Raw genomic sequence first — 17,973 nt, forward strand, 5'->3', positions numbered from 1 at the left:
CCATCATTAGGTTTGCAGATGACACCACGGTGATTGGCCTCATCGGTGACAATGATGAGACCGCCTACAGGGAGGAGGTGGACCGTCTGACTGAGTGGTGCGACACAAACAACCTGCTGCTCAACACTGAGAAGTCTAAGGAGCTCATCGTGGACTACAGGAGGAATGCTGACCCACATCCACCCATCCACATTAAGGGGACGGCAGTGGAGCGTGTGAGCAGCTTCAAGTTCCTGGGAGTCCACATCACCGAGGATCTCACCTGGACTACCAACTGCTCCAAGCTGGTCAAGAAGACTCACCAGCGCCTCTTCTTCTTGAGGACTCTGAGGAAGAACAAATTGTCCTCAGACATCCTGGTGAACTTCTATCGCTGCACCATCGAGAGCATCCTGACCAACTGTATAACCCCCAAATTCCACTACCTCCGCTCCGCTCCGGTCCGCCCCCGCCTTCCGCAGCCGCTCACTTCCGAACTCAATTTTTACTGGTACCCGCTCTACAACGGCTCCGCTCCGGAGCGGAGACCTGAGGGGGGCAAACAAGCATGCGCAGGATTTTCGAGATCTTGCGATACAGTCCGAGCAATAAACGCGGACGTTAGATCCAAACACCCGTTGTGTGGGAGAAGCATCGAAATGAACTGTTTAATCTGCCTATCATGTGTGTTGAGAGATCAGCAATGTTTGGATCAACAAAGTGTGTCTACTTTGATAGTAGAAACTGTATTTATGGCTTAATTTTGTGCATTTAAACTTCAGCCGTGATTGATAGTGGTTAAAAGTTGTTAAATCTGTGCATATGAAACAAAAAACGCCTTTTGTTTATCGATTTATTGTGAAATACGGAAATTGTGCTTGCTCCTTTTCCTGTTGGGCCGTTGTGATTTCTGTCCATTTACTGCGGAGGTGCTCCGGCGAAAATAGGATAGATTCTATTTTTGCCGGACGCCGGAACAGAGGGCGGCGCACGGCGCCGCACTGCCGGAGCACGGCCGCAGTAGTGGAATAGCTCTGATTGACTAGAACGGGACCGATTTTGCTCCGGCGTTCGTGTCGGAGCGAAGCGGAGGTAGTGGAATTTGGGGGTAACAGTCTGGTATGGGAACTGCTTCGCCTCGGACCGGAAGGCATTGCAGAGGGTTGGGAAAACTGCCCAGCGCATCGCCAGAGCACCACTTCCTGCCATAAAGGACATCTACAGGAAGCGGTGTCTGAAAAGGGCTAGGAAAATCATCAGAGACCACAGTCACCCATCACATGCGCTGATCACCCTGCTGCCCTCTGGGAGGCGCTACAGGAGCCTCCGGACTAAGACCACCAGATACCGGAACAGTTTCTTCCCAACAGCTGTCAGACTCCTGAACTCTGCCTCCTGACATATGACCCACGTTAAACTCATGGACTGCTTGTATTAACTACAGCCTGTACATACTTATAGTCATAGAATATTCATAACATACTTCATACCGTGTACATTATAACATACGTAATACATCCATTTCTGTAATATACTTACACATCTATATTATTGCTAACATATATTGTAATACATCTATATCACGGCTAAAGCACTTTCTGGATGGATGCAAACTGCATTTCGTTGCCCTGTACATGTGCAATGACAATAAAGTTTAATTCTATTCTATTCTATGTGACTGATTAAGGTATGATTCACTGACTGATTTGCGAACACAGAAGAAGTTTAAAAATGGATTATTTTATGGATGCGCGCCACAAATTAGAATTTTCTTTTTGTTTAACTCATTCACTGCCAGCCGTTTCCTGATCAGAAAAGCTCTTCGCTGCCAGCGTTTTTAGTTTTTTTAAGAGTCGCAGAACGTTGCTCTATGATGATGTCAACGCCAAAACTACCAAAACAAAGCAGAGACTCGCCTCTTACATCAGGAAGAATCTGCGCGTTTCGAGCGTTATTCGTTCTTTCATATCCGTTGTGGAATTGCGATCGGTAGAAGACTTTCCGGTTCTCGCCTCACTTTTTTTTTTTTTTTTTTACAAAAGTGGCCCAAAACGATCTCCTAACACATAGATTTTCTGCTTCCTGATCATGTGACGTGTGACGTACATGGATGAAGATCGGGTTTAGAGCTGGGATGTTTGTTCTCACAAGTGCTGGGGCTCGTTTCGACGCCCATACAGTAAAAAAATGCCAATGACAGTTGAAGAGTTGTTAAAGTGCTGAAAGGAAGTGGGGCTGAAATGAGTCATCAAATGGTTCGATTCATTAAGTTCCTCGATTCATTTTTTTACTGATTCGAAGCTTCGTTAAATGTGCGCTCCACAGTCTGAACACATTTGACTGGAGCTCTACGTGGTGATCTCGGTGCTGTGGCGTAAAAAAGAGAAACCAGCAACGACAGAAACCATTGTTAGAGGCAGAAACGGTCCAATGTTTGGATCAAGAGCAGGGATTAAAGTTCTCTGTCGTGGCGACGGAAATCCGTCAGTTGGAATGATCAGAAAATAGTTCTGCCAAAATCTCTCTCGCGCACGCTCTCTCTCTCCTGATGCTAATTGAAACGCCACTGTTCTGCACCGCCCAAGCAGCAAAAACGCGCGTGCTCATTGCTCGCTCCCGCGGTGCGCACAAACACAAACAGCACGCGCACCAGGCGCTGGCATTCTAACAGAGCCAATAAAGCTCTGATATCACATTGAGAGTTAACGTGATGAGCGGAACCAGGACCCAAATTCTCGGTGGGCCGATCTGAGGTCGGTGTTTTTAGTCGTCTTTGTTTTTTCGGGCCGGTGTTCAGTCATGACGCTCTGCTGATCACCTGCTGATGAGAGGATTTCTCCTGTCAGTGGAACAGGTGAGCTGCTGAACAAGCGTTAGTTCCTAGAAACACTTTCTATGCCCAGACTGTAGTGACCTGTTATTTATCATTTTATTATTAATATTAAGTGAATGCACTAAACCCACAAATGATAGAAGATAAGATTAAATATTATTAATCATATTACTATCAAATGTAAATAAGTATAACAGATAACTAATCTTAATGAAAACATTATATTAATAATTTTTATTTTAATATTGATTATATTTCTTTTCTAAGGTGTGGATGTCTGTGAACATTACAGAATATTCAGACTGGTGTAAAGAACCTGATATTATTAATAACAGGTCATGATCTAAAGCTGGTCTGAGGTATAAAACTCTGCCCTGGGCCTAAAGCCCTGCAGATAGATTTAGTTTCTATAAACACCAACAACAAATAAACAACAGCAGCTGGATTCTACTTTGTTCCTTAAATTGAGTCACGTAGTTTTGCAAGTTCTGCAGCTCACACGTTCACCAGGGAGCTCTGCCAGCTGATTGGTTCTTTTGGTACCTAGTGCAGTTCTGGTGCTGAGCAGCATGGATGCATCAGTGGATTTCACTGTAGTCTGTGTTCATAATGGATTAAGAAAGGACAGGAAAACATTAACTCAAATATATCATTATAATGAACATGTATAGATACTTTATCATACATACCTACCAGCCTGTAACTCTACTTTCCCCCCAAAATGCACCAGACTGATGCGTTTAAATCATCGACATATAAATATTGGACAATGGGTTTCCACAGGCTCCAATAACACATTTTTGTAGATGAATGGGAGGTGGCCACCGCCGCCATTTTGACCGTGTCACAGGTTCCGTCAAGCCCAGACAATTCCACAAAAGGGAAGAGAGGTGGAGCTGAGGTGGGGATGTAAGGCTGGGATCAACTGATGACACCCAGTCGAACTTACTACAAGCTAACCCGAAGCTAACCCAAAGCTAACGCGGAGGTGGGAGCTAAGCTAACGGAGGTAGCAACCTAGCTACAACCTGAGTTAACTGTGTACAACACCAGAGCTTCTGAGTCAGAGACACACCGGGCTGACCGCTGGGTAAAACTGGGTGGAACACAGAGGTCTCCGAGAGCTCCACAAGCCGGAAGCCGCACAGCAGACAAGCGCCGCTGCGATCTGAGATGCGCAGAGCTGCCGCTGGGGAGAACCGGGTGGAACGGTTTCCATCCCAGAGCTCCACAAGCCGGCAGCCCGTGCAGCACACAGAAGCTGCGATCAGACAGAGATGCGCCGAGCTGCGGGGAGGGGAGAACCAGGTGGAAAACATCGGCCTCCCGAGAGCTCCACAAGCCGATAGTCGGAACCCAGCTCCACCAACATGTTATATTTCAACCCATTTTCTAAAGTGCAGCATTATGTTAAATGCACTGGGTTTTACCCTATTACATTTAAATTTCATGGTTAAACAGTACATGTTAAAATCTAAGCTCAGCTCAGCTCGGCAGTGACCTAAAATACATAAATATAATTTTACTTACCGAAAAAAAAATGAAGTGGAGACTCCTTGGACACTCTATTAGTGCAATTAATGCCACAGCAAGTCATTTTGTCCAACAATTGCACAAAAAATATCCAAAAAAGAATACATAAACACAGAGACTCAAAATCCCGGAGCAGTTTCCAGGCCAGACCGAGGCTCTACTGAGGCCTTTCCATGGAGCTTGCTCTGTGGTCACGTGGGTCTGATGCTCATTAATTATACAGAATTTTAGGCTTTTAATACACTTAAACAGAAGAGTGAGAAAAAAATTCACCCCCCTCAGAGTTGTCATGAGTGTAAACTAGATCATTTAAACAAAAAACATGTTCTGGTACCAGGCTGTAAACATGTTTATTTCTGCTGTGAAATTGGTATTTTTAACATGGGAGTCAATGAGGATTTGCTCGCTTCTGACACCAGCCCCCAGTGGATGAGGGTGGAACTGCAATTTTTGTCACTTCTGCGTTGGCCTCAATTTTTCACCCGTATTGTGGGGGCCTGGTTTAAATATAAAATGTCCAATAATTTATTTCCGGGGGGAGGCATTCCCCCGACCCCCTTAGAGTACTTTAACACTTATCATCTTTTGTACCTCAGAGAAATCTCAACACCCACACTTTTAAACACTGTGTGTGTGAACGGGTTATTCCAAATTTTTCAGAAACAAGAATACTGACCTTAAAACCAATCAAAACCCGAATAGTGACTGTGTGTAAACAATGTGAGCCCCCCCGCAATAATTTTCTGTCAGATGAGAATTTTTTGCTTCAATCCCTGATCAAGAGTTAAACTACGAGCAAACTACTGAATTGGCTGACTGAGTGGAGGTGGTTCATAGATGTCGCAACCATTATGTCAGAAGGAAATGCCCCTCCCACTTTTTAAAAGTATGCATTTGGAACACACACACACACACACACATTTAGTTCACCTTTTGCTCTTTCGATTGTTCTCACAGAAAACCATTCCACTTGATTCATTAGAAATGACTCCGTCTGCTGAAGTCCGTTCCACGTTTTCCTGGTTGCTCTGCTGCACGCATGCTGGACGTGACCGACATGGTTGTCAACAAAGTTAGAAAATAAAAGACAGAACGAACCAAAGTGAAACTACAGGCTTGTCGAAGCTGGAGGAGGAGTCAGTGCCATTACTATCCCATAATAAGCAGTGTCCATGTCTGATCCCTCCACAGACATGGGGACATGAGGACATTTCTCACAAAGAAGCATAAAATAAGTAAAACTGTCCAGAATGAATGCTGACAGATGCTTCTGGTTAGAACTCGGTTTGCCCGCGGGTGATCTGGGTGAGGCCACAGAACCTGCAAAGACTCTCAAAAGGTCTGGAAAACGACCGGTTCGGCTGGCTCCGGTGAAGTGGAGACGGTCATACTGGGAAGTTTCGGTAATGGAAACACACCAGTTAGTGCCTGGCTGGTTTATAAAAGACACCCGTTCCTCCTTTTGGTGTGAGGATGCCAGCTGGTCCTGTTCCACTGCAGATAGCTCATCAGTACTTAATACAAGTTGTTTATTGTGTATCTACGTTGGTGTTAGTTTGGGATGTTCTGATCATACCAGCAACACCTGTGTGAACCCTGTGTGCAGCACTTGGGGTTCTTCCCCTTTTCCTTCATGCTGTGCAGGACAGCAGCAACAATGTAAAACAACATGTCCGCCTAACTGTAACTCCGTCTGCGAGAGTGATGTAAGCTTTGAGTCCTGCAATGAAAAGCTTCAGCTCCTGGGGAAGCTGATTACAGCTGGTTTAATACGACGTAAAGAACAAAGTCTGGGTGGAGTGAGGTGAGTTTCCAGGGATCGCTGCAGAGATCAACACCTCCCAGTCAGACGCAGCTACGCTCACCAACACCCGTCTGTATGAGCATCAGAAGGCTCAGCTAATAACCGGACCATAAGGAAGTTCATGATGCTGGAAGAGCAGCCTTTCTCTGTGGTGGAAGAAGAACCAAGTTTATTCATACAGCACGTGTCACAGACCGAGGTCACGAAAGGAATCACAATAAAACGCTGAAAAATAATACAATGAGTAGAAAACAACAGGCTCCGCCCACTGCTCAGTCACTAAGTAACCCACTACTAGTAATAATAATAATAACTGTAATAATCATAATCATAATAACAATAATAATGGTGATGATCATAATAATACCAATATAATATATAATAAAACTTATATATATAAAATATAACAAGTAAAATAATCATAATAACAATATTAATGATGATGATAACTATATATATACACACACACACACACATATATATATATATATATATATATATATACTCTACAAAAATATAAATGCAACTCCTTTGTTTCTGCTCCGATTTTTCATGAGATGGACTTAAAGATCCAAAAGTCATTCCAGATACACAATATTACCATTTCTCTCAAACATTGTTCACAAATCAGTCTAAATGTGTGATAGTGAGCACTTCTGCTTTGCTGAGATAATCCATCCCACCTCACAGGTGTACCACATCATGAGTAGTACAAATGTCCAACATCATGACAGGTGTACCTTATACTGCCCACAATAAAAGGCCACCCTGGAATGTGCAGTTTTGTCTCAGCAAGATGCCACAAGCATTGAGGGAGCATGCAATTGGCATGCTGACAGCAGGAATGTCAACCAGATCTGTTGCTCGTGCATTGAATGTTCATTTCTCCATCATAAGCCATCTCCAAAGGCATTTCAGAGAATATGGCAGTACATCCAACCGGCCTCACAACCGTTGATGAAGTGTAACCACACCAACCCAGGACCTCCACATCCAGCAGGTTCACCTCCAAGATGGTCTGAGACCAGCCACTCAGACAGCTGCTGAAACAATTGGTTTGCATAACCAAACAATTTCTGCACAAACTGTCAGAAACCATCTCAGGGAAGCTCAACTGCATGCTCGTCATCCTCATCGGGGTCTTGACCTGACTCCAGCTCTTCGCCGTAACAGACTTGAGTTCATGTTCTTGTTCCTTTTTCCCACATCATGTAGCCAGTATCACTCATGGTGTAAATATAAAGGTATGGTGGTCTGTAACATCATGTGTCTGTGTTTCCTACAGATGTTCCACAGCTGGCGCTGGTTAAAGAAGAAGCTCCTGAAGAACAGAGTGCTGGTGTGGACCAGCAGGACCCAGAACACCTCCACATAAAGGAGGAACAGGAGGAGCTCTGGTCCAGTCTGGAGGGAGAGCATCTCTGTTTGAAGGAGGAGACTGAAGCTGTCGGGTTTCCTGTTACTGCTGTTTCTATAAAGAGTGAGGATGATGAAGAGAAACCTCTGGTCTCACAGCTTCATCAGCAGCAAATAGAAGACAGAGATGTTCCAACCAGCAGCTCAGCTGACCAGATGGCAGCAGAAACTGGTGGAGGAGCAGGAACTAGCAGGAACCCAGATCTGAACCCTCATGAACAAACATCTGATTCTTCAGAGACTGAAGTTAGTGGAGATGATGAAGATGATGATATGGATCTAGACTCTGGGATGTCAGACTCTGGGTCTAAAACTGGAGATGAAGATGATGACTGGAATGAGAGCAGGTCTTCTGAGTCAGATGGTAAGTCTGTCAACAAGTTCTTCACAAGTGGTCTCTCCAGAGACACGTGAGGGAGACAAGTCATCCAGCAATAAGGTCTTCAGGCTGTTTGGTTCATAAGAAATGTGTTAGAGTGAAGCAACATGTAGACTCGTGCAGGAAAGTCCTGAAGAAACCTAAATCATTTAGTCATGATGAGTGTGGAGAAAGGTTTACTACAAATGTAGGCTTGCCACCTCCGGGTCGGGGGAGAGGTCCTACCTCAAGTGGAGGAGTTTAAGTATCTCGGGGTCTTGTTCACGAGTGAGGGTAGGAGGGATCGGGAGATCGACAGGCGGATTGGTTTGGCGTCTGCAGTGATGCGGACGCTGAGCCGATCTGTCGTGGGGAAGAGGGAGCTGAGCCAGAAAGCCAGGCTCTCGATTTACCGGTCGATCTACGTCCCAATCCTCACCTATGGTCATGAGCTTTGGGTAATGACCGAAAGAACGAGATCGCGGATACAAGCGGCCGAAATGAGTTTCCTCCGTAGGGTGGCCGGGCTCAGCCTTAGAGATAGGGTGAGGAGCTCGGACATTCGGGAGGGACTCGGAGTAGAACCGCTGCTCCTCCGGATCGAAAGGAGCCAGTTGAGGTGGTTTGGGCATCTGGTCAGGATGCCTCCTGGACGCCTCCCCGGGGAGGTGTTTCGGGCATGTCCTGCCGGCAGAAGGCCCCCGGGTCGACCCAGGACACGTTGGAGAGGTTACATCTCCAATCTGGTCCGGGAACGCCTTGGGGTCCTGCCGGAGGAGCTGGTGGACAAGGCCGGGGAGAGGACGGCCTGGAGCTCCCTAGTTGGGATGCTGCCCCCGCGACCCGGACCCGGATAAGCGGAGGAAGACGAGACGAGACGAGACGAGAGACAAATGTAAATAAACAAATCACATGAGAGTCCACACATAGCAGCTGCTGTTCCAGAGTATGGGCCAGCCTCATCCCACCCATACTCTGCTTCTGGCCGCTAACAAGATGGCGCCTGTGTTTGGAATAGCCACAGGTCCGTTTCCACATTCCCGCCTGGCCACGGGGCAGCGCTGTGTCTCCGTCCATGTTTCCTCGGGTCTGTTTATCCTGGTTCTTCAGTGGTTTCCCTTCCTGATCCCTCCATGAGTGGACTTTACACACCGTGGATCTGACCTGCTAACTCCAGCTGTTTCTGCTTCTGGCAGGATCCTGGTGTAGGTACCCAGGAGTCCAGATGCTGCAGGATGAAGTGTAGAGCCATGCTGATGGTGTAACGTGATGGAAGTGGTTACTTTTACTCAATGATCAATAAGATGTGATATTCCATCTAATTATAAATGATCAATCTTATTGGTCTTTGAATATTTGATTTAATACGACCTTAGGAACACACACTTCATATTAATTCAGACAGAGTCAAGAATATAGTTTATAAAAATTAGTTTAATTCTGTATTTCTAAACTAATGATTACATGACTGTTAGGGATTTTATCAATAACCCAATACCTGGGTTATTGCGTGTGACCTGTGTCGATGCGTGTGTTGCTTTAAGAAAAAGTCACGTGACCGACACTGCTGCTGTGTCGCTCATTGCCAAGGTGCCAAACTGTGTTCATAAGGTATCGACTCTGCATCTGTCAACGGGATGAGTCGCCGTGAAAAGAAGAAAATTACCATTTCAAAGGTAAAACAAGACATCCCTCTCTCCATCAAGAAAATGGAGCCAGAGAGGAAAAGAAAAGTTTCTGCTGTTTGGGATCATTTTGATCTTTTAACAGCAAATAAGGTACGTGTTGGTCTTTCCTTGTTTCTGCGCATCTGTCAGAGTTGAAAACAGCAATGTGACTGACTCTCAGTGTAAATTATTTATTTAATTTTATTTAGGTTAAATGTCGCATCTGCTCAGCGGAGTTGTCTTATACAAATAAGAGCACTTCCTCATTGCTGAGACATTACAGAGTCAAGCATGAAAACAAAGAGGAAGCAAATACACCAAGAACGGCCACAGGTAGACCTATATAGACACTGGGCGTGCTTTCTCACAGTTGTTTTACTAATATATGTTTTATTATTTTGAAATCTAGAATCTAGGAAGATTGCTCTGGACCAAGCAGACCTGAATTTTATCATAAAGGACTGCCAGCCCCTGAGCATTGTGGAGAGCGAGGGGGTCAGGGGGTTCCTTGATCCATCTTACGCTTTGCCAACCAGAAAGGTTTGTATACACAATGTCTCAGACAGCTGCTGTTACTCATGTAATATATACAGTGCTTAACAAATGTATTAGACCATCGTCTGATTTAAGGTTTATGACACAGCAAACAAAAATAAACACTTGTGATTCAAACATCATGCATGCTTGAATAATTTCCGTCCGGTGTGTCGGCTCACATTTGGGTATAAAAACTGGATTCAGTTTTAAATTCCTACCTTCTATTCAACAGGGCAAAACACAGATAACTTCATAGCTGGATGTTTTTCTTGCTTTAATGACAGGTGGTCTAATTAATGTGTTAAGTACTAGACTGATTTGATGTTGATTCATTTTCAGACGGTTAAGGAAATGATGGCCAAAAAGAATGCGGAGGAACTCGAACGAGTAAAAAGGGAAGTACAGCGAGCTGTGGCAGTGAGTATAACAGCTGACGTGGACCTCCGTGAACATGGAGGCTTACTTAGCTCTTACCTGTCACTACATCAATGATAATTTGTGGGCACAATTTTAATTGTCAAAAACTCCAGCGAACCCCCCCCCCCCCCCCCCCCCCCCCGCCGCTTCAGGTGTATGACGTCATCAACGACTAGTCAAAGTCGACTCGATTTTCATTACTTGACAGTCGACTTTAAAAAAAATTAAGTCGTGCAGCACCTAATGTACCCTGTAAACTACACCATGCAGGATTCACGCTTTAGGTGGTACGAGTTTTGAAGTAAGAAGTTACAAAGAAGGGAACTTCATTTATAATCGCGGAGACACACACGTCCTGTGTATTACTCAGCCAGACAGGGTCAGACATTAGCAGGACTGTATTAATAGCATGTATGATAAACCATCATAGACTTTTATTCAGTGTTCTACTTCTCATTGTAGATGCCAAGAAAGACCGTGTGTCAGGCTGTCAATGTGGACACATGCAGTTCTTCTCCAGACAATTGTCCAAAGGTAAATTTGAGCTTGTATAACACACCTATTTTTACAGTACACACTCACGAGATGGATTTTGATTGGCATTCAGGTACACATGTACTCTGTAATCTACACCATGCAGGATTCACACTTTAGGTGGTACGAGTTTTGAATTAAGAAGTTACAAAGAAGGGAACTTCATTTATAATCGCGGAGACACACATGTCCTGTGTATCACTCAGCCAGACAGGGTCAGACATTAGCAGGACTGTATTAATCGCATGTATTGGAAACCATCATAGACATTTTCAGCGTTCTACTTCTCATTGTAGATGCTCATAGGGATGCTGTGTCAGGCTGCTCATCCCTTATATATATATATATATATATATATATATATATATATATATACGTATGTGTATATATATATATATATATATATATATATATATAGTTTATATATATATATATGTATATATATATATATAGTTTATATATATATATATATGTGTGTGTGTGTATGTATATATATATATATATATATATATATATATATATATATATATATATAGTTTATATATATATATATATATATATATATAGTTTATATATAAAGTGTTTATGCAGATTCTCAATCAAAAGTTAGAACACAGTATTTAAATTATTAAGAGACATGTCCAAATATTTGACTGGGAGTTCATGTGTACAGTAAGTTTACCTTTATGTTGTACTTTTTGCAAATTTATCATATTAATGAAAAGCTGTTCAGAATAATTATTTTTCTTAGAATTTTACATAAAGAAGTTAACTCGTTCACTGCCAATGACAACTAAAGTCGTCATTTGCATTTTTTTTACTGTTTGAGCATCGGAACGAGCCCCCGCGCTGAGAGAACAAACATCTCAGCCCTGAAGCCGATCTTCATCCGCATACGTCACTGATCACATGATCAGGAAGCAACACATCCATGTGTTTTGAGATCGTTTTGGGTCTTTCCTGTAAAAAAAAGTGAGGCGCGAACCGGAAAAGCGTCTGCCGATCACAATTCGACAACGGATTATGAAAGAACGGATAACGCTCGAAACACGCGGCTTCTTCCTGATGTAAGAGGTGAGTCTCCTCTTTGTTTTGGTTGTTTTGGCATCGACATCATGCTAGCACGCAACGTTCTGTGACTCTTAAAAAACAGTAAAAACGGTGAGAAACGCTGGCAGCGAAGGCCGTTAGTGATCAGGAAACAGCTGGCAGTGAATGAGTTAATATAGATTAAAAAAATTTTTTTTTTTAACATTTTCATTCATACAAGATAAAAATGCTTTTTTTATCCTTAGCCTTTTTTCAAAGACTAACACAATACAGACACTTTGTTGGTTTTGATAAACAAATTCTTTCTTTTTTGTTTTTGTTTGTGTCAACAGGACTGTAATCATGATCTCGTCCCTGATGAAATGTCAAGTTTACAGAAATGTCTCGCATGTGGAGGACCCTTTGCACCTCTGAAATGGAGTGGTGTGAGATGTAAAGGTAAGTTTTAGATAATATAAGTGGGGGTCCATTTTTGTCTAAGTACCGTGATTCCACAGGAACACTTTAAAATGGTTCTGTGTGTGCAGGTAAACTTAGTGTTTACGTACCTACTACAGCAACTATTTTCCTTCTTTATTCCTAATTTTCCTGTGTCTAGTTTGCAATCAGTCCTGGCACAAAAAGTGTTTTGTAAGGAAAAATGAGAAAGTCGCTGAGCATTTGCTATTGGTAAGTGTTTTAGTAGAATTCATCTCAGTGAAATGTTCTCCAAGTAAACAATGCTTTACTTTGTTTTTTAATCATTCTCAGGTCTATAGTGAACAATGTTCAAATGAGGTGATATCATCAGAAGAGGAATATGTTCCGGATTCAACAGCTGATTCAGACAGATCATTGGATGATATCTCAAAGCCTCCGATTATCAGTCTCAAAAGATTACAGAATTCTGAGGCCTCCACCAGCAAATCTCGTTCTAAAAAGAAAAGACACTACAAAGAAGATTATTTAGAGGGAGACAGGGAGAGACATTCTGAAGCTGCAGAATCATTAACTAAAGATGGGATTAGCACAGGTCTGCTTGAAAGGTCTGAGGTTACTGCCAAAGAAAGAAATCCTGATGCTGTTGCCAACATTTCTAATGCTAGGGTTGAAGATTCATCAGACACACCCTCCTCACTCAAAAATAAAACTTACTGCTACATATGTGGAAAACTACAGACAAAGTTCACGCGTCATCTTCAAACTCATGAGAAAACACATGCAGATGTTGCTAGAGTTTTAAGCCTTCCTAAAAAGTCCAAAGACCGCATGAAAATGCTTACAAAGTTACGCAACAAGGGAAACCACAGTCATAACTCGGAGGTCTTAGCAAGTGGAATTGGGTCTTTAAAACTGAGACGCACTGCAAAAACGAACTACGAAGGAAGAGACTACATTCACTGCATGTACTGCCAGGCATTATATCTCAGAAGAGATCTGTGGCGACATGTTCGAAAATGTTCTTCAAAACCAGTTGAAGCCAATTCTGAGGTTGGACGAAAGAAGGTATTGTCTTTGGCCTCTATGAATGAGTCGGCTCAGTGTCAGCAAATTTCCCCAGGTGTTTGGAAGATATTAACTGGCATGAAAGATGATGAGATATCTTCTACTGTACGAAGTGATCTATCTATTCTTCAGCTTGCCCAGTCCTTCTTTAACAAACATGGACAGGATCCCACTAAATATGACTACATTCACCAGAGACTCAGAGAATGTGGAAGACTTCTACTTATGCTTCGCAAGGATTTCTCAATACACACCTTTGAAGATGCTGTGAGACCTGCTAATTTTGATGTGGTTATCAGTGCAGTCAAGAAAGTTTCTGGATATGATGAGGAAAAACACTGCTACCATACTCCAAGCCTTGCTCTCAAGTTGGGTCATTCGCTACAGAAAGTCAATGACATTCTACATTGCAGAGCACTGATGACACAGCACAGCACACTGATAAAGTCAACCCAGAGTTTCAAAACCCTATTTGCTAAAAAGTGGTCTGAACTCCTCTCCCACACTGCTTTGACCACACTGAATGAGCGGCATTTTAACAAGCCTTCCACTCTTCCTTTCACAGAAGATGTTCAGCATCTTCATAGACATCTGGAGAAGAAAACAGAACTAGCATTGAAGGAATTGAAAGAGCACAGTTCACCCAAATCATACAGTGAACTTTGTAAAGCGACAATGGCAAATGTGATACTTTGTAACAGGAGAAGAGGGGGAGAAATATCTAAGATGACACTGAATGGCTTTCAGGAGAGAGACACAAGTCCCCTGCACAAGGATGTCGCATTTGGACTGACAAAATTTGAACTTCACCTATGTCAACACTTCAGTCGTGTTGAATTAAGGGGAAATAAAGGCCAAAAAGTTGTCGTGTTATTTTCACCAGACATGGTAAATAACATAACACTGCTGATGGAGAAAAGGGAAGACTGTGGTGTTATGGCAGAAAACCTGTTCCTGTTTGCCAGACCTCATTGTCTAACCCCCTTCAGAGGACAGGACTGTTTGAGGCTTTACGCGAGTGAGTGTGGGGCTGAAAACCCTGAGCTGCTCAGGTCGACACAGTTGCGAAAACATGTTGCAACTTTGTCTCAGATCTTGAATCTAAAGAATCACGAGTTGGACCAAGTTGCTAACTTTCTTGGTCATGACATTCGTGTTCATCGGGAATATTATAGACTTCCAGAAGCTACTACTCAGCTGGCCAAAATATCCAAACTACTAATCACCATGGAGAAAGGATCTCTCAAAAGCTTTCAAGGAAAAACACTTGAAGAGATTGAAATAGAAGGTAATGCCTTTATTTTGTGTTCAATGAAAGAATTAGACCTGTTTCTAGCAAATGTAGAAAAAAGTATCACATTAGGGTAATTTATTTTGTTAGATAACTTACAGATGATGGATTCAAGTGCAGAGAGTGAGGCTGATGCAGAGAGAGAAGTTGATGCTGCGGTGGAGGTTGATGCGGACAGTGAGGTACAAGGCAATCCGTCTCATCTTCAGACTGGTAAGAACGGTGATGTTTTTTGTTTTCTTGTCTTTTAATTTATTGCATTTATGAAATCATGTGACTAATGACCTTTTTTATAGGTTCTGCAGAAATGAAACAGACAGCGAAACCTTTGGTGGAACCTACAGGTATGCATTTGTTGAAATCAGAAACTTAGACTTAACACTACCTTAGATAACACATAAAGACACCTCCCCATTTTGTAAAAAAAAAAAACATTAAATAACTCATGATTAGTAGAGTAAATGTTACCTTTGTCTACTAATACATTTTATCACACTTTTAAAAGAAACTCAAAAATACTTCATAAAACCATCCAAACAGAAAAAGTCAGTTAAGTGTTGGAGGGTGACTGCAGTGAGGATGGTCATGAAGGATATGCCAGTTAGAATTCTTAGGTTTTGAGCTATGATATAAATTTCTGGAATCTTGAATGTCAAATGTACTAAAGGAGGAAGTTCCAGATTTGGCAAGCAGTACTCTTGGGTCTGTTTCTTGGTTTGGTGAATGGGGTCAGGAGTTGTAAGACTCAACAGCATGGTGGTGGCAATGATGATGAAGAAGCTACATGAAGTAGGAGAGATGGAGACTGTGGAGGGCTTTGAAACTGATAAGGAATTGGCTCTAAATGAGGTAGTTGATATGGGGCCAGAGTAGGTCTTTTGGCTAGGAAGTGGCGTCACTGGTTGCTTCAGAGTGTTTTGTCCATCTGCCTGCCTGCCTTTCCCAGGATTTTTCCTTTTGCAATCTTAGAAAAGGACACTTTACGTCTTCTAATATTTGTCAGATATAAATCATGTTGCGTTACTTTGCATACCCTAGGGTTCGTCCGCTGTGAGTGAATTCACTAGAGCAGTTTCTCAGTTGCAATGGAACCCCCCCCCCCCCCCCCCCCAACTGTAGAGCAAATTGTGCTAAATAAGTCTAAGTGGAAAAAGGGTCATTAGTTTAAAATTTAAGATCACCTTTACTCGTGTTTTTAATACATTTGCAGTGGTCTTTAGTAGGGTTGACTGTCTTGTTGATCTCTGCGAGATATAGCCTCTGGTGCTTCTGTTTCAGGAAAGAGAAGTGAGCCAGATCAGTGTTGAGCTGAACACAGCAGGATTTGGAGTCTGATTTCCTGATATTTAGACCTCTCTCCATCGATTGGCTAACAGCAACACCACACTGCCTATTTTGCTTTGCAAGGTTGATGGTTATCTCTACAAATAACACAAGCCTGAAGTCGTTCTGCCATGTCGTGGAGTTGCTAATACTAGCTGTTAGCTTTACTAGTCGTATTGCTAAACCAACAACAGCTTTCCCCGTTGTGAGTCAAGGTGGGCGAGTCCATGAATAAATCATTAAGTGACATTGTGACGCAGAGCTCTCAGGCTGTTAATCCTAGAGTTTCAGTCTATTTTCTATCAGAAGCTAATGCAGGAGATAAGTGTAGGAGACTATTTTCAGCTTCAGCCTGGATGAAAAACTCATGGTGACCGATTATAATCAGAAAAATATCAATAAACGTTTTTTCTGTGAAATAACCCTTTATTGGGTCCATTAGTTTTTTTGACCACAAAGGAACATCTTGGATATCATAACATGAGAAACTTCCATAGAAAAATGCTTTCTGTGACTTTTTTAATCGTTCTTCTTTTCAGCACAAAGTAAAAAGAGTAAGGGCGAAGAATCCAAAAGAAAACTAAGAAAGGACCCAGAGCCTTGCAGAAACAAGACAACAAATAAACAATTTGGTAAATACAGCTACACACATCATTAAATGCCAGCTTTCTTACCTGACCCATTTGAAGTACGGACACAGGAGAGAATATACACTGAAGGCAATGTGGTGACAATTCTCATCTATATGGACAAAATGCTGCAGCTTGTCCCATGAATGTATGTCTTTTTTATTTATTTATTTATTTTTGGATTCACATTTTGAAGGGGGAATAAACAGGCGTCAATACATTCTTTAAAGCCAAAAAACACTGATACAAAAAATTTCTTTAAAATGTTTAAAATGTAGTTTTACATTAATTGTTTGTGTCTTTTCTAGTTTCCCTGGAAAATGCGAGAAGAGCAAAAAAGAATCCATGGTCTCCCATTGAGGTTGCTGCTGTATTGAGACATTTCAATGAACACATTAAAAAAGGAAAATTGGCCACTATGATTGAATGCCAGCAATGCAAAAAAGCAGAAGATCCTACTCTGGCTGGTCGCTCTACTCAACACATCCGGGATTTTGTTAGAAACCGAGGATTAACTTTGAAAAAAAAAGAAAATCCTGGGTAAACAATGGTACCATGATTAATGAACCTGTTGTAGCGTACCAACATTCACTACACTGTTCCTGATGTTTTCAGGAGCTTTTGACAGTTAAAATATTTTAGCTAAAAGGCCAAATGGCTGTTTTTGTTATTAGGTCTGTTTATTTTATTGACAATTAAAATTTTCCGTTCAATAGTTTGTTTACGTATAGGAATTTTTACTTATTAAATTTCCAATTGTTGATGAAAAGCACTGTAAAATGCAATCCACTTATTTGAAAAAGTTCAAATTTTATATAAAATGTCGATATGACAAATTTTATTAAGAAATTCTAACAAATAAAACATTCTGTAAGCTGCAGTTCCTTTGTTCCTTTTAATCCATGTTTGGACCTGTCAAAACACACCAATGACATGTTTGTGTATGTGTATCACCATTGTCCTGATAAATAATGTTGGCCTTGGTAATTACTGTTTGTGTCAGGGGTGGAGCCAAGTACCTCATTATCAATTGTCCTCTTAATACAGCATGGTGTCAGGTTCTTGTATTTTGAGTTCTGAAGAGTGTATTGAAACTTTGAAGGGAGTTTTGTGTTAT

General features: G+C 42.1%; 1 protein-coding gene across 1 annotated transcript in view; it reads left to right on the plus strand.

Moving 5' to 3' along the window:
* The window catches only part of LOC129152259 (uncharacterized), a 30,543-nt gene extending 12,807 nt beyond the window's left edge, over nt 1–17,736 (plus strand). Inside the window, exons 4-16 of the mRNA XM_070548168.1 lie at nt 7,435–7,929; nt 9,535–9,701; nt 9,800–9,923; nt 10,000–10,130; nt 10,467–10,544; nt 11,007–11,078; nt 12,461–12,566; nt 12,727–12,797; nt 12,879–14,901; nt 14,995–15,117; nt 15,201–15,248; nt 16,767–16,859; nt 17,165–17,736. Coding sequence (XP_070404269.1) covers nt 7,435–7,929; nt 9,535–9,701; nt 9,800–9,923; nt 10,000–10,130; nt 10,467–10,544; nt 11,007–11,078; nt 12,461–12,566; nt 12,727–12,797; nt 12,879–14,901; nt 14,995–15,117; nt 15,201–15,248; nt 16,767–16,859; nt 17,165–17,400 — 3,767 coding nt within the window. The 3' untranslated portion in view covers nt 17,401–17,736. The remainder of the gene's footprint in view (nt 1–7,434; nt 7,930–9,534; nt 9,702–9,799; nt 9,924–9,999; nt 10,131–10,466; nt 10,545–11,006; nt 11,079–12,460; nt 12,567–12,726; nt 12,798–12,878; nt 14,902–14,994; nt 15,118–15,200; nt 15,249–16,766; nt 16,860–17,164) is intronic.
* Nucleotides 17,737–17,973: the final 237 nt, after the last annotated feature.

This window comes from Nothobranchius furzeri, chromosome 2, assembly GCF_043380555.1.
Source record: "Nothobranchius furzeri strain GRZ-AD chromosome 2, NfurGRZ-RIMD1, whole genome shotgun sequence".
Taxonomy (NCBI): Eukaryota; Metazoa; Chordata; class Actinopteri; order Cyprinodontiformes; family Nothobranchiidae; genus Nothobranchius; species Nothobranchius furzeri.